At 45.2% G+C, this 16588-nt stretch overlaps 1 protein-coding gene across 1 annotated transcript in view; it reads left to right on the forward strand.

The window, feature by feature from the left end:
* Positions 1 to 3305: 3305 nt before the first annotated feature.
* The window catches only part of LOC306927366 (SH2 domain-containing adapter protein D-like), a gene marked incomplete at its 3' end in the record, with an annotated part of 55298 nt that continues 42015 nt past the window's right edge, over positions 3306 to 16588 (forward strand). The window contains exons 1-3 of the mRNA XM_079507077.1: positions 3306 to 3625; positions 5336 to 5727; positions 8475 to 8625. Of these exons, the coding sequence (XP_079363203.1) occupies positions 5383 to 5727; positions 8475 to 8625 (496 nt within the window). The 5' untranslated portion in view covers positions 3306 to 3625; positions 5336 to 5382. The remainder of the gene's footprint in view (positions 3626 to 5335; positions 5728 to 8474; positions 8626 to 16588) is intronic.

The raw sequence follows: 16588 nt of genomic DNA on the forward strand, positions 1-16588 counted from the left end.
CTCAGCACAGTGCTGTTCTCGCCTGGTTAGAGCCAGTGTAGACTGGGCTGCAGAGCAAATCTATCGCGTGCTGCTGTGTGTGTTAATGGAGTGCAGGTGCTGTGGATAGGGTGGAGAGGTGTTGCTGTGAGGGGGAATGATACTTTATGACAGCATGGGTACAAGGAGGGGGAGTAGGAGACTGAGCCGTTCTCGTGTGGAAGGCCTCTCAAAACATCAGAGACATCACAGATTCATGAGAAAGCAAGACAGAGAAAGCAAGGGAGTGAATGGGGTGAGTATTCTACAGATGGGAGGGAGTGGAGCAAGACGTTTCTTTGTTTTGTTTTTGCAGACGAACCAATCTGAAGAACGTTTGCATGGCATGAAAGCATGAGTTATTTTTAGGGGGTTCATTTTATTTTTAGGAATAGGCCTACATTTCAAGAATAAATATTTAAAAATACATGAGCGTGAGTTGGAGATATATTTGATCCAAATCCTTTCCCACATGCGCTTTCATTTAACTTTATAATAGTTCTCACGTTCACAAAGATTTCCTTTTGCTGCCACGCTCCTCATCTCAGTGATGTTCTTTATTTTCTTGGTTGAATCAGTCTTCAGATTAAGTTCAGAATGCCATGGCATGAAACAGAATTTAGGCTACTATATATCCTCTCTCAGTGTATTTGGGTCTACTCAGTTAGTACCAATAGCCACTTGTGACTTGGCAGGAATACGGTATGTGGAGGACAATCACATAGCAACTGGATTTCAAGACCTATACTCATCCTGAAGAATTTGGGTTTTGGAGGCCCAATTTTTAAACCGGTTCACCTGAACCACCTTTGGGTCTCAACCGGTGCTTGGTGTAGAATGAGAATAAAAAAAGTGGGTGAAATTCATTCCTATCGTGACATTTTTTTCAAGAAAAACAAAGAAAGAGAAGAAGAGAGAGGGGGAAGGAGATCAAGGCAGGAAAAGAAGTTTGAGCGCTTTTACCACAAAAAAATACAGGTAAAACCAAGGGTTTTATTCTGTGTGGATCTTAGGTATTTACAAGCTTTTGCTACAAACTGTACAACCGAAGGTAGTATACTATGGATGTATGGATGATGGTGGCTGTGGGTGAGTGGTAGGGGGAGGGGGTGCATGGATTCTCATTCACAGTATGACCTCATCCAGGCAGGCTCCTGCCTCTGAGACCCAGTGAGCTCATGGCTCTCTCATAAAAGAAAAGAGGCATTTACGGTCCTTTAACTGCCTTAGATGTGTCTCGACCAGTGTAGGCACAATCCAATTTACTTGGCTGGAACCTCGGTAATGGGACATGTCTGTGTGGGAGGAGGGATTACTGTGCCAATTGAACGAATGCCTCATCTTTCAGTCAGAATGGATAGGCTTCAGTGCCTTCGTCATTGAACTCACTATAGAGATCCTCTTGTTTTCCAGGTCCAGAAGCATCCTTGTTGCCTAAAAGCGGGCCTGATGGGAACATTCAGAAACTAGAAAAAGTGCCCCTCGGGGCACATGGGTCTCCACCATGGCAGGTCAGGTTATGGCGTTATAATAGGCCAATGTGAAAAGGGTGCCATTTGTTCTTACGCCTTTGATGATTTGAGGCATTTTGTTCCAAAAATGTTATAACAGGCCATGGTTGATCGTTGGCATCTAGGGAGTGTGTGTGCAAAGTTTGGCATCGACCAGGTTAACGGTGCCGGAGATTAGCTGTACACAGACGGACGGACGGACGGACGGACGGACGGACACACACGGACAGAGTGCAAAACATACTCTCTCCCCATGCCTCCGGCCTGGTGGAGACAACAAACAGCAACAGAGTACAGTCAAACACTTCCTTGCGCAGCCCAGAGTTTCCCATGGTCCAGTTTTGATTGTCTTGTTGATGGGCTCCTTCAGTGACCACAAAACCCCTCTGGCCTCTGCACACATCCTACTGTATATTGGCAGTAGCTACGCCTAATCGTTTTTGAGGGCCATTTCAAACATGACGTCAAGTGGCAGCCGCCAAGTCTATGGACTTTTAATGTTCGTCTTATTCAAACCCCCCCCCCCCAAACAAAAAGAAAGAAAACAGGCCCCCACTTGTGACGACATGTGGAAGCCAAGTCTATGGACTTTTAATGTTTGTTTAAATGTTTAATGTTTTGCAGTGACGTCATGTGGCACTGGCAGCCACAGTGGGCGCCCCTCATTTCACACAAGTGTGATGTTTTTGCACAGTGAAAGAATCGCCAAAAACCTTAAATAGTGTCTCTTCAATATAGTGGTCCTCAGAGTTAGGCTACAGCGAGCTGGGTGATACATTTGTGTGCGATATACAAAGGGGGTGTCCCCCCTACACCGATTTAAATGTCTGAAAAAAAAGAAAAAAACCCATTTAACTTAACACTGAAGATATAGTGCTGTCATGACATGAATATTATCTTGCCATCAAAGCTGTAGCATCACTGGAGGAGACCCCCCATGCATAGGCACTTAAAATAAAAACATGTGGAACACTTCAGTTCCAAGCTGGTCCCAAATCTCTCTCAACAGTCATCAGACATTGATGAGACAGTCAGCTAAATATGGCGAGCTATTATGAATAAATCGGGGCATGAGTTCAACTTCAACCACAGCAGCTGGCTCAAGGAGGCTCGACTCCGACCGGAGGCCCCCCCACCCACCACATGCCACCCCACCCACCGCCACCATCACTCAAATAATACATCATTTACAATACATGAAAAATTAATTAATAATACATTTTAAAAATCCCAGAAAAAACCTGACCCTCTCTCTCCCATGTGTTCTTTCGTTTTGCTCTTGTAGTTCTTCTCTCTTTAAATAAAATCCCCCCCGCCTTTACTGTACTGTACAGTACATTGTGTGTGATTTCTAACCGTTTATATGATGTTTTTGCATAGTACTGTATATTTGTATGTGATTAAATGTTCAGATGAATTGAATATGAAGGACCCCAATGAAAACAAGCCATAGTGCTTTCTTGGGTTACCGGTATTATAATAGCAGACCTTAAGTTGTATTACTTTCATGTGCTTTTTCCCCCCTGCAAACTGTTATTATTATTATTCAGTGAATCAATCAATCAATCAATCAATCAATCAATCAATCAATCAATCAAGTCTTCTCGGGTTCTCAAGATGGGACTGATTCCTATCTGTGGCCAACTTGGCCAAGGCACTGACTGCACTATCAGCTCCCCAGAGTCTCCACTGCTGATGTTTCATTCAGTGAATGAACGGTCGGCTGACTGTAAAAGGGGAGGCTGCTCCATTGGGAATGAAGCGCCTCCCCTTTAATCGCGTGGTGGCTGGCTGGCTGGGTTTCTCTCTCGTAGTGTTTAGTTGCTCTCACTTCTTCTGCACATCAGTTGTTCCTCGGCGCGGAACTCCTTTCTGTTTCAGCGCTTTTCCTCTGCGCAAAGGATCTGTGTGTGTGTGCGTGTGTGTGTCGGGTGTGTGGGAGATCTGTTGTTTTCTGCAAGAAACAGACAATTCAAACTGAAGGGTTCTTTTTTGGGGGGGCGTTTGTTTTCTGTGCTTTTCTTTTGCCATCAACATGAAGGAACGCGGAATAAAGCGCACGAATCCAAAGTGGCTGAAGTAGCGTACTGAATAAGGTTGGTGACAGACCTGGTACTGGTACCATAGTAGATATCAGCGCGCGCAACATTAGTGGGATTTAAATGGGGGGCTTGTTGGTTTTTATAAGCTCTATATAAGAATTTACACTTCGCTTAGCTTTCCTTTCACTCTACTTTAAAAAAAAATTGCTTGTCAATATATTATTTTTTCTTATCAACATTCTTACTGCAGCTGAGACAAAACAAAATGACAATGATCTAGTATTTTATTCTATTATTAAAGTAAAAACCTGCTAGCTGTTTTGAATTTTTTGATTGAGTAATACGCATTTTAAGGTCGCTTTTGTTTTACTGCTTGGGCGTGTGTTGTAATTGTAGCACTTGGGTTAAAGTCCAACCGTTAGTTAGAATGTTATTGCTCCATGGTCCAAGACCAAGCCCAGCTAGAGTGTCTCCTGTTGTTGTGTTGTGGGTCCATCCATAGGTGATGTGGAATGTGGATCAGAACCATCCTGTTGTTGTGTTGTGGGTCCATCCATAGGTGATGTGGAATGTGCCTGTGTGGATCAGAACCATCCTGTTGTGTTGTGGGTCCATAAGTGGTGTGGACTCACTGGACTGTGCCTGGCTCTGTGGATCAGAATCATCCTGTTGTGTTGTGGGTCCATAGGTGGTGTGGATCAGAATCAGTGTCTTGCACAAATTGATTAGAAAGGACCAGTGGATGTGATACAAGAATTACATGAAATATTACACATTTTTACACAGTTGGGCTACATTTTAATTCTTTGACTTGTTGAGATTGAGATATAACTGTATACTGGCCAAACATGCACACACACACACACACACACACACACACACACACACACACACACACACACACACACACACACACACACACACACACACACACACACACACACACACACTTCAAAGTGCTTTATTGGCATGAGAAAACATGTTTACATTGCCAAAACAAAAAGTGGAACAATCAAAACAAAATGTATGTACAATTGAAAGTCAATTTCTATGTAGGCTATCAAGATCACTGATGCAGGAATACACACAATTATTAGTCTTTATGGTGGTTGCGTTCCATTTGATATCCTTCTCTCACGAATCTTGCTGCTGTGTTTGCACATGTTTTCAAAATCTCTGTGGGTGATTGTAATCTGTGGGAAGTATGTGTCTCTGATGTCTTGGTACAGTGGACAGACAGTATGTGTCTCTGATGTCTTGGTACAGTGGACAGACGGTTAGGAAATATAGCTCAGTTTCCACTTAATTTTGTGTGCAGTGGGTGCATAGTCTGTCTTCTCTCAGGAGACAGGTCTGCCTATGACGGCCTTTCTCGATCGCAAGACTGTGCTCAATGAGTCTGTACCAACTAAGATTTGTATTTCTTCTGGGCCGGTCACAGTGCTCAGGTATTCTGCCAGATAGAATTCTAGTTTACTCTGCACACACACACACACACACACACACACACACACACACACACACACACACACACACACACACACACACACACACACACACACACACACACACACACACACACACATTTGAATTATTTGGCCTAACAGTGCGTTGCGTGTTCGAGTCCCGTTCATGACAAGTGACAACCTTTGCTGTGTGTCTCTCCCCTTCTCTCTCTCTCCCTCTTTCCTGTCTATCTTCACTTGATCCTATATCAATAAGCCAAAAAAGAAATCTAACGTTCTTGCCTCTATCTATCTGCAGCCTCTCTCGACCTTCATCCCCCCCACCGTCCTGGGAGCTCTGCTGCCATGGCCAAGTGGCTCAAAGACTACCTGAGCTTCGGCAGCAGGAGGGTGCCTCCCCAGCCGCCCACGCCGGACTACACCGAGAGCGAGATCCTCAAGGCGTACCGGCTCCAGAAGAACCTGGACTTCGAGGACCCGTACGAGGACTCGCACGAGAGCCGCTTCCGGAGCGAGTCGTCGTCGGGGGGGAACACCGATTCCTCCTCCTCCGCCCTCGGGTCTCCGCTGAAATCGGCGAGTTTGGACACGAAGTCGCCGAAACACCGACTGATCAAGGTGGACTCTCAGGAGCTGGGCCGCACCAAGATCCTCCTCAGCGCCGTCTCCCTGGAGGACCACCAGGAGCCTGTAAGAGTCCTCCTGAACCACGTCTGGCTTTTATTTCTTTGCATTGTTAAGTACGGGCTAAAGGAAGGTTGGAGCCGGGAATTTGAAATGAGTGTGTGTTTTAAAATAAAAGTTCACGTGAATATATATGGAGGGTAAATGTTAGAACCTGGTGTGGCGTGACAGGAGATAATTCATAGGCTCTGTGCACACATAATAACTCTTCCTACTTCCGGACCCCTTCCCTACTTCCTTCACAGGTGTTACTGATTATACTGATGACGGTTCTGTTCCATTTAGTGTACAGTGGTTCTCAAACGTTTAAATTTCAAGGACCCACATAACTCTGAGAGTGTACAAATAGAACCAAATGGACCCTTTGTAAGGTTCCATTTGTTACAGTTCCAGACCTGTACGGGCCATTTGGAATCCACTCAAGGACACTTTGAATTGAGACCCACTGGTGTAGCAGAGTGTTTCCAGTGAGCGAACATGCACAATATCAGCAGCACCCTGTCTCTGTTTGACCAGAATGGAACAGAGCCTTCATTAATATCATCGGTAACACCCAAGTTCTTTCCAAAATGGCGTGTGTGCATAGAGCCCATTAGTGAAAAAGGACAAAGTTCACCCACCCACCTCCTCTCCGTCACTGAGGCGACTTTATTGATTAGACTCCTAAGCAAGTGACTGGTGACGTGTGTGTCACAAATATGCACTGTGTCCATAAATCTCATTAGGTCAGAAGCGCCCCATAAATTGGCCGTCCTCGATGCTTAATGGAAGAAAGTGTTATTGATGGGTTTGAAACGGACCAATATATCGGGAGGGGCCACACACCACAGTCCCCTGAGTTTTGGTCCTCCCATAAATAATAAACAGGATTTGGTTTAGCAAGCTGAGAGAGAGACGGCCTCATCCTCACATGGGGGGGTGTGGGGCCATGCATATAGGGTTGTATCGTGGTGATATGTCAGGTGCCGTACGTGGGCGTAATTTATGTCACGGTGTTATTGGTGCCATCGGGACCGCTGCCTCATCTTGGATGTATGTGGTTGTGTGGGTTGTGGAAAACACAAGCACAGCTGCTGCGATGAGAACTGTGAAGTGAAAAAAAGAAAAAGGCGTGAGAGAGGGAGGGAGGGAGGGAGGGAGGGAAAAAGTGTCGGAGAGATACACACACGAGACAAAAGACAGAGATAGATAGAGCCTCGCCATGTGTTTTTTTTTTCTTGGGATTTTGTCTTTCTATTCATTCAACCCACATGCTGAGTATGTTAAGCAGCATATTCCAGGGTTTTACTACCTTTCAGTGCTGCTGTTAAATCCATGACTCTCTCTGGCCTGCCTTGGAAAAATGCTACAAGTGCAAAAGTGTGTCTGAAGTGCGTCGGGCAGAGATGTGGTCTGGAGTTGTGTCGATAACCTCCCGTCTCTCTCCGCTCTGTCCTGGTGCTGCTGCCCCTCATTAATTTCCCAGGGTCTGTCTGTGGGAACATCCATGCTCTAATTAACATTGCAGATTTCCCTCGCATCGATAACCTGTTACGGAATCCACGTGGGATTTGGATGTAATTTTGCGAGGGCGTGCTGCATGTCTAAAGGGAATCTGGGATGTGATTTTGCGAGGGTGTGTTGCATGTCTAAAGGGAATCTGGGATGTGATTTTGCGAGGGTGTGTTGCATGTCTAAAGGGAATCTGGGATGTGATTCTGCGAGGGTGTGTTGCATGTCTAAAGGGAATCTGGGATGTGATTTTGTGAGGGTGTGTTGCAGGAGTTTGGCCAATACTCCGCTTGTCTGTGTTACGGAGAAAGAGAGAGGACGATACAGACAACAGAGAATGGAGAGGGTGCGTGTGTGTGTGTGTGTGTGTGTGTGTGTGTGTGTGTGTGTGTGTGTGTGTGTGTGTGTGTGTGTGTGTGTGTGTGTGTGTGTGTGTGTGTGTGTGTGTGTGTGTGTGTGTGTGTGTGTGTGTGTGTGTGTGTGTGTGTGTGTGTGTGTGTGTGTGTGTGTGTGTGTGTGTGTGTGTGTGTGTGTGTGTGTGTGTGTGTGTGTGTGTGTGTGTGTGTGTGTGTGTGTGTGTGTGTGTGTGTGTGTGTGTGTGTGTGTGTGTGTGTGTGTGTGAGAGAGAGAGACAGACAGACAGACCATATGGCTGCCTTTGTAGTTGATGCTGTGCCAGCTGACCAGTGCCTTCCTCCTGTGCTTGTATGGAGGAACAAATGTTCTCAACCAACTCACTCCTCGGCTGCTTCTGCCAGCAGAGCAGTCGTCTTCGGGCATGCATGGCATGCAGTTCTCATTGGGGACTGTATCATGTATTGAAATGCATATTATAAAATACATAATATTTAGCTCAGATGGCAGTGGTGTGTCAGCCTTGTGTTTATCTGCCTGTTTGGTGAAAGAGTCCACAATAAAAGTTCAAATCAATGTAGAATAATCTCTAACCACTCACAAATGAGTAAGAGTTAGTTACCGTATGGGTTTTCTTGTGTGTTTGTATGTTAGATGACGTTTCCAGGCTTAATTGATGTATTGTGCATACTGCGTGCACACTGGGCAATGTTCCATTTAGTCACGGATGCACCAGAAAACGGAATTGGCCTTAAACATTCAGGTTGTAGGAGATCAATGAAGTATTTCATTCTAAAATAAGAGAACTTCACAGTGTAAAGTGTAAAATCACCTCTCTTCATGTTGGATGCGATAAGGTGTATTCTTTTTTAAAAATATTTTGTACCAAATTGGCTTGTGTCCCTTAGGTAGTTCCATCTGCACCGTTGGCGAGGGACACTGATTACTCAGATCCATTTGATGCCCGTCTGGATCCCCGTGCAGAACCGTGCCTTGGACTCGTTCCCTGTGAGAACAACAGCTACATGGAACCGTATGAGGCTCAGAGAGTCCTAACAGGTGGGTGATTGGCTCTGGTTTATTAGTTCTCTCTTTAATGGTTTATTTGTACATCCATTTATTCACTTTGACCATTAATTTAAATAATTTGATTCATCATTTTACCAATTGAATGCAAAATGAATCAAATTATAGCAAAACTAGAAAAAGTGCTCCTCTGAGAACAGCTCTCCGCCAGGTCAGGTAGGTTATTGTGGCCTCCTGGTCACACAAAGAGTGCCATTTCGTCTTACGACTTTGACGGCAATTGGACGTTCAAATTCATGATTTGAGGCATTTTGTTCCAAACATGTGTTTTGCAAAAAATCCACCGGGTGGCGCTATAACAGACAATGTGAAAAGGGTGGGATTTATTCCTCGGTCTAGTAGGAATGTGCGTGCAAAGTTTCACGTAAATTGCATGCTGCGTTCATGACCTTAAACATTTTGTTCAAAACGGGCCAATCCATACTTTGGAAGCCAATGTTAGCCCATTAGGATCATGGAATATGAAATATCGGACAGATCCGTCATGATCACATGACTATGGAGATAGCCTACTGTGTACCGATTTTTTTTTTTTACAGAATCTGAAAGAGAAAAATAAAAAAGTATAATTATGAAGCGAGAGCGGATAGCATTTTGACCTCTGTCGCCACACATTCTGAAAGCCTGTTATGATCTGATTCCGGGAAGAAGATACAATGCCCGTGACCATTACAGTTATGAATTACATTGACGTTTTGGACAATAGTGGAGTCCTACTGTATGACTTCCTATTTATTCTGACAAGATGGATCATTCTTGTAAGTAGACAAATGCCTTTTTCAGTCTTGGACGTTTTGTAGGTTATGTTGATAAGAAAAAAAATATATATTACTGCTCCGACCTTATCCTTTCATCCTAATTTAGACTATAAGTGGCACAATGGTGTGCGGATTTGACGGATTTGTAAGCTTTAGACATTAGTCTCACAGCTCTGCCCTTCAGGAATGTCTCTCTATCCAGCGTCCCCTCTCTCTCTCTCTCTCACCCCCCCCCCCCCCCTTCCTCCCATGTCATTGTCTCCAATCCTCTAGCCTCAGATCCATCCATTTCCATTTGTCACTTCTGTTCTAACATCTCTATCTCCCCTCTGCATCCCCCGCCCCCGTTAGCCCCCTAGTCGTGTAGTGGACCCCCCCCTCCCTCCCTCTCACCATTAACTCTCCATCTCGAGAACCCCTGTCGGCCCTGAGGGAGTCTAGACAGCCCTATAATCTGCCTCTCTGGGACGTGTTGGCCCTGCCCTGTTTGTCAGTGCTGTTGTTGCCGTGGCTTCATTATGGTCAGACTAAGTTAACGGGCACGTACAGGGGGGGCTGGAGGTTTGATCGGCACATCCTCATTTCCCTTCTTGAGCCGGGAGGATCAACCGTAATCTCCGAAACCCCTGCCGGCCTCTCTGTGTGTTCATAGCAGTGATAACTGACCTTTTGTCACGCACATCTCTTTGAAAGACCATGCAGGCTTTATGGTCACTCTAGATCTGTCTCTGTCTCTCTCTCTATGTTTGTCTACTCTCTGTGGTTGCTGTGGAATGGCATGCGCACACGTACACACACACACACACACACACACACACACACACACACACTCTTCCGTCAAAGTCTGTCTGTCACCCTGTTTTCCACCATCAGGTTTCTCATCCATTTATCATGCGCTCTCTGTCTGGTTTCATTTCTCCTCCTTCATGTGTTGCAGCTCCTGGTTGTGTCGTTGACACTGTGTGTGTGTACGGTGTGTGCGGTGGGGGGGGGGGGGGGGGGGGGGGGGGGGTGTAGCGGTGTGTGTGTGTACGGTGCTGCTCCCATGCAGCCAGCGCAGGTATAGAGCAGCGTGCCGTTCAGCCACACTGCCTCTCTGTCTCTATGACTTAACATCAAACGCTGACAGCACCCCAACCACCACCATACCCACCCACCCTCCCACCTCCTCCCTCCCACCCACATCTCTTCCCTGCTCCTGTTCTCTCATCACTCCTCCCCTCCCTCCCTCCTCCTCCTCCTTGCCTCGTTCCTTACCTCCTCATCATCATCCTCTACCTGTTTCCGACTCTCTCCTCCTCTTCCTCTTTTTACCGTCTTTTTTTTCCCCCTCTCTTCCACGGCTCCCGCTCCTCTCTCCTCCCCCCCTACCCTCCCCTCCCCTCCCTCCTTCCTTCCATAACCCCAGGGCCTTTCCTCCAGGGCTTCCTCTCATGGTCTCCATGGTGACAACGGTGCCATCCAATAGCGTGTGAAGGTTAAAGTTGGGCTCTGCCTCCCTCTCACCGGTGAACCCTCCCATTTTTGCATTAGTGCTCTTTCCCGCTCACATGACTGAGTGCACCTCGTCGTCGGCAGGGCCGCCCGCAGGCTGTGGACAAGAAAAAAAAACGCCTACTATTTCAATTTCTTTCCCTCTCCTTTGGTATGATATTCAATATGTTCGCTTAACCCATTCTGGGCGGGAACATAGCATTATGTTATGCTTTAGCTATTGAAAAATAGCAGATCTACAAGCTCATAGCGCGCCACCGAGTGGCGCGCTACAAGCTTGTAGGTCTGCTATTTCTTTTAAATCGTGAAAATGCGGCACAGATCTTTGAATATATATTCTTTCAGAATACTTTTTTATTTTATTTTTTACGTCAGGTCAAAATGGGTTAATATTCAAAGGTCTATGTACTTACTTCTCCCGCCGCAAGCTGCTTGGCTCCCAAGCTATCGATGTGCGGCTGTTGTTTTCAGAAACATTATCTGAATCTTATCTTGTGTCAAGCTTCTTATCTGAAGGTCGCAATTGACTGACTCCACAGAACAGACTCCGTTGGGATCCGTGTCTCGTGTTGGGACGCCCCGAGAATGTGTTAGCGAGGGAATGTGAATGCCCTGGCCCAGCTGCGCTAGATCGCTGCTGTGATCAATCAATCAGTTAATCAAGCGTTGCTTATTTGGCACCCTTTTGTGCATAATTGCAATACAAGGGGATTAACGATACGATGAAAATACAGCTAAAATGAATGGTGAATATTGGTGAATGGTGATATAAGGAAATGATAATATAGGAGGACATGGTAGAACAGCGAGACCGGTGTAGCACAGTAGTAAACTAGCGTAGATTAAAATAAAATTTAAAAAGGTATGTCTTAATACCTGATCATTTATTAGGGTCTTCGTCCCTAATAGAGTAGAAAAAAACAGTAGAAAAACAATAGGGGCCTTGGCCCCTATTGTTTTTCAAAGAACCTTTGACCTTTAGATCTCCCAATTAATAATGATTGTATAAATTATACGATCCACTCCTGGGATGTTCGTAACCCTGAAATTGCATTAGCATTCATTTGTGCAGAAGAGTCTGGACCCTGCTAATGCATGGTTGGCTGCGGGAGTACAGCGCTGACAGACAACCCGTAACAATAGAAGTGACGTCATCTCCCAGTCTCCAACCTGGGTGTAGAGTAGGAGAGTAGCGACACGCTTTGATCTCGCCGCAAAGCGGGTGCCTATGGGCTATAGTTCCAAACATTGCTCCTATGGCTGGAACTATCCCATTGAGATAGAATGAGCATGTCCTCATTCCATTGTTACAATGGGAGTCAACGCTATAGTGTCGCCACTCAATGCAATTCAATTCAAAGGGCTTTATTGGCATGAGAAAACATACGTTTACATTGCCAAAGCACAATACAACAATACAGCAATACAATCAAAACAAAAAATATGTACATTTGAAAGTCAGAATCTTCAATAGATCAATTTATATGTACCAAGATCACTGGATGCAGGTATAGTGCAGGAATAGACACAATGATTAGTCTTTAGGGTGGTTGTGTTCCGTTTGATATCCTTCTCCTATCACAGCAACTCACGAATCATGCTGCTGTGGTTGCACATTGTTGTACTTCGCCCAGCAGATATGGGAGTTTTTTGTCATTGGTCATGTTTTCAAAATCTCCGTGTGTGGTTGTAATCTGTGGGAAGTATGTGTCTCTGATGTCTTGGTACAATGGACAGATGGTTAGGAAGTGTAGCTCGGTTTCTACTCCACTCTCTTACTATATTACTCTGTCTCCTACCAGGTCGACTCGAGCCCGGTCCCCGTCTTATCTCTGCTTGCAGCTATATATTTTATGACTGATTTTACAGTTGTTTGCAGAGTGTAATGTCCTCAGCTCCTCTGGCAGCCTGTTCAGAGGCGAAAAGCTATAACTAAATACTGCCTCTCTGTAGTTATTTGTTCTCACCCAGGGAACAAATAAAAGGACAGTGCCAGAAGACCTGAGTGATCTAACTGTGAGGGAAAAATATATTCTAAAATGACTCTCCTTCTGGTCTTGGTCAGTAGGCTACAGGTACCGCTACATGGCACATACTGCTGCATTCTGAATATCTCTAGCTTATTTATAGCTAGAGATATTTGTGAATATTGTAAGTATATTTGAGGTGTTGTCATATAATCCCATGAGGGATGGGCCACGTGGTGGCATCACACTTAAATAAAATCATTCATTCATTCATTCATTCATTCATTCATTCATTCATATTCACATTTAAAATGTGTAAAATTATTCTTAAAAACTTGAAAACCTTTTTTCTTTTGGGGGGGAATACAAAAATAATGGATATGGGGGGAAAAAGCGATAGGCTATTTACTCGTGAGTCGTAAACCGTAAAAATGGGCTTTTATGTACGTAGTTTGAGTCGTTCTCAGGTGGAAGACGGATTGTAAATGTCTTCTTCAGTTTGCGCCACGTCGGCGCTACCTTCGTATCAGTGCTGACGTAGCCGACTGACTCTCAGCCACTCCTCCCAGGAGGAAGGATGTCTTGCCTCAGGATCAGTTATCGCCTTCTCCAACACCTCCGTCTCCATGCCCATAGAACCCTGAGGTGTGGTCGCTGTCCATGATCACAGATATGATGATGACGTATGTCGTCTCTTCTGAGTGCATGGCAGTTGGTGTTGTTTACCCCACATTCTAGTCTATTCTGGTCCTTTTCAATCCACACCCTAAATGCACAACTCGGTGTGTGTGTAATACACCATTTTGCCGTGAAAAAAGGCCCACCGATAGATGAATGCAAGCGCTTAGTTGGTACCGTCATTCTCCCTCTGTCTGGTTATCATCGAACAGAGGCTTGTGCTTTTCGGGAATTTGAGAGAGATTGAGATAATTACAACATTGCATGTCGTCACTCCACGGCCCATCTTGTCAAGGTGGTGTTGTAAACATTAACAAATGTGACTAAATTTGACTAAGGGACTGCCATTGGATTTTTTTGAATTTTCGTTCATGTCATATGAAAGCAGGGAATCATAGCTTCAAATTGACATATTGGTTGTTCAGTTTGGCCCACCAGTTTTGGAGATATGGCTTATAGAGTAATGTCTTGCAGAGAAACAGCGAGTTGAGAAAACAAGCTTGAAAGGTTCACTTCTGTGGTCTCTAACATTACACCTAGCTACATGTTTAAGCATCTATTTCATATTTACATGTCGATTTCAGCTCTGACACTTATTTCAGACATGCTCTAGTATGTGAAGATTCTGCCTGTGCTATCAACTCATTTTGGGAAAAAAGTTTTTCTCCTCTGGTGAAAAGCTGGAATTTGCGCAATGGCAGTCTCTCAGTCAAATCTGGTCACAAATGTGTCGCTCTCCTGACCAGTATGTGTTTGTAAACTCTCTTATTCATAGCTTGGCCGATCATCAGGGGACTGTACAAGGCTTGTTGCCACCTTTTTAGTAGCTCATTCATAAGCCATTTAGTTTCATCCTTTATCCAGCATTCATTAGGGGTTCCCATGAAGGGATGTTTTGTGCTTATTTTCTTTCCTGCCGCCGTTTAGCAGATTTCCATAGTAGAGACATTACATTGTCTCCAATGACTGCAAGTTGTGTGCAATAGAAATATGACCCTCGCATGATGAGGGCCCTATAATTAAAGGTCAGTGGGGTCCTGTTCTGTCCTATAGCTCCACTTATCCTCACTCCAACCGGAAGTACAAGTCGCTCCGCTATTTTGCGGACCATACCATGCCAAGTCTAGTATTATTCCTGCTCCAAGGAGCTAGGAATTAGGATTAGGAGGCATTACTGAGGAGCTATGAGCGAGGAAACAAAAGTTTATCTCTGACATCGCCCCAGCGGCTGGCAATGTTAATGTTACGTGTGTGCGTGTTGATGCACTGTAACCATAACTACACAGTTCACCGTCGTCTTTGTTATAGTTGCGGTGTGGACTCCACTGGAGTTAGAGGAGTTATAGTGCTTGTTGTGAACAGCACTTTGGTCTGTGTGTGTCTGTGTGTGTGTGTGTGTGTGTGTGTGTGTGTGTGTGTGTGTGTGTGTGTGTGTGTGTGTGTGTGTGTGTGTGTGTGTGTGTGTGTGTGTGTGTGTGTGTGTGTGTGTGTGTGTGTGTGTGTGTGTGTGTGTGTGTGTGTGTGTGTGTGTGTGTGTGTGTGTGTGTGTGTGTGTGTGTGTGTGTGGGTGGGTGGGTGGGTGGGTGGGTGGGTGGGTGGGCTGATTTATACTATGCATTGTTTCGCTTGACAGGTGTGTACTGTGTAGTCACACAAGCATTTGTGCACTGGATTCGGTGATGGGATTTAATTGTTGGGCTTGATGGATGAAGGCATCGCTTTGGCACTGTGTTGGTGGCAGTGTCTTTGTGGGTGGCCTCCAGTGGCTATAAATAATGGCACTCACCTGCTCACATGAATGCTGGTTTGACCGTGGGGGTAGAGGTGGGAGAGGTGGATTTGTTTTTTTATCCCACATTTTTTCTACCACCCTTAGATCTCCATATATGGAGCTGACCTGTTGACATTCCATATGTTGATCTGACCACATCAAACCCAGTGTACACTCAAGACACGCTCCATATATGGCCAGTACAGAATTCATTCCATGTTGATCTGCCCCCCCCCCCATGCCAAAGCGGCAGCGCTCGCCCAGCAGTCTGCCGTCAACGAGGCGGATGCGTGCACACAACCTTGCCCTTTTTGGGCGAGATCGCTTCTTGCCCTTAGGCGTCTTACTATTGGTACTATTGGTGCAATATTTGGTGCACTGAAGAAAAGTGAAGTATGGGCTTTTGTTTTGACGTGGGTCCTTTTATTGTGCGCGTCATTATAGTTTTATCTCACAGGCTTAGCCTGCCGGCGGATGGACTTATTGGGGGTCGCTATCAGCCGATACACCCACCATACATATACTTATTGGGGGTCACTATCAGCCACTACACCCACCATACAAAAAATATGTACTGTAAAACAATGTAGGTCAAAACCTTTGAAATGTATTTCCAACATAATTAACTGACCGTGGCAATTTGGTTCCTTTACAGATTTAGCCCACATTTTCACATGGGGCATTAGGACTATATTTATTATTTAAACTTCATAAATGACGATTATACTGAGAAATGAACTATCGCTCCCCGTGGTCACGGAAGCACTGGAGAAGTGTGATGAATATTCCTCACAGATCTCATATCTCTCAACAACAAAGTGGACGAAAAACAACTATACAAAACAAATTAACTCTGCCAAACAATAATTGGAGTAGAGTAGATTAGAGGGACCTCTCAAACTCTGTGGTCATTGTCATGGGGAGATTCTAACGAGGCTAGCCTTAAGCTGTGAGCGACCAAAATACAGGCAGCCCATGTGGGGCCATAATGTACTCCACCAGAGAGAGGCCACTCACCCTGTTGTTAAACTACAATCGAGACAGCCAATTTCTCTGCACCCTCTCATACACACACCCACACACACACACACACACACACACACACACACACACACACACACACACACACACACACACCTTCACATCTCTTTCACAGCCCGACGCCAGACTCTCTACTCCTCCACCACTATAACAATCAAAACTGAGGAGGTTCAAACTATACAGACAGTAAACCCAGAAGGCTCCAGGGCCAGATGTTGTCTGTCTCC

This window comes from Electrona antarctica, assembly GCF_951216825.1.
Source record: "Electrona antarctica genome assembly, chromosome: 7".
Classification (NCBI taxonomy): domain Eukaryota; kingdom Metazoa; phylum Chordata; class Actinopteri; order Myctophiformes; family Myctophidae; genus Electrona; species Electrona antarctica.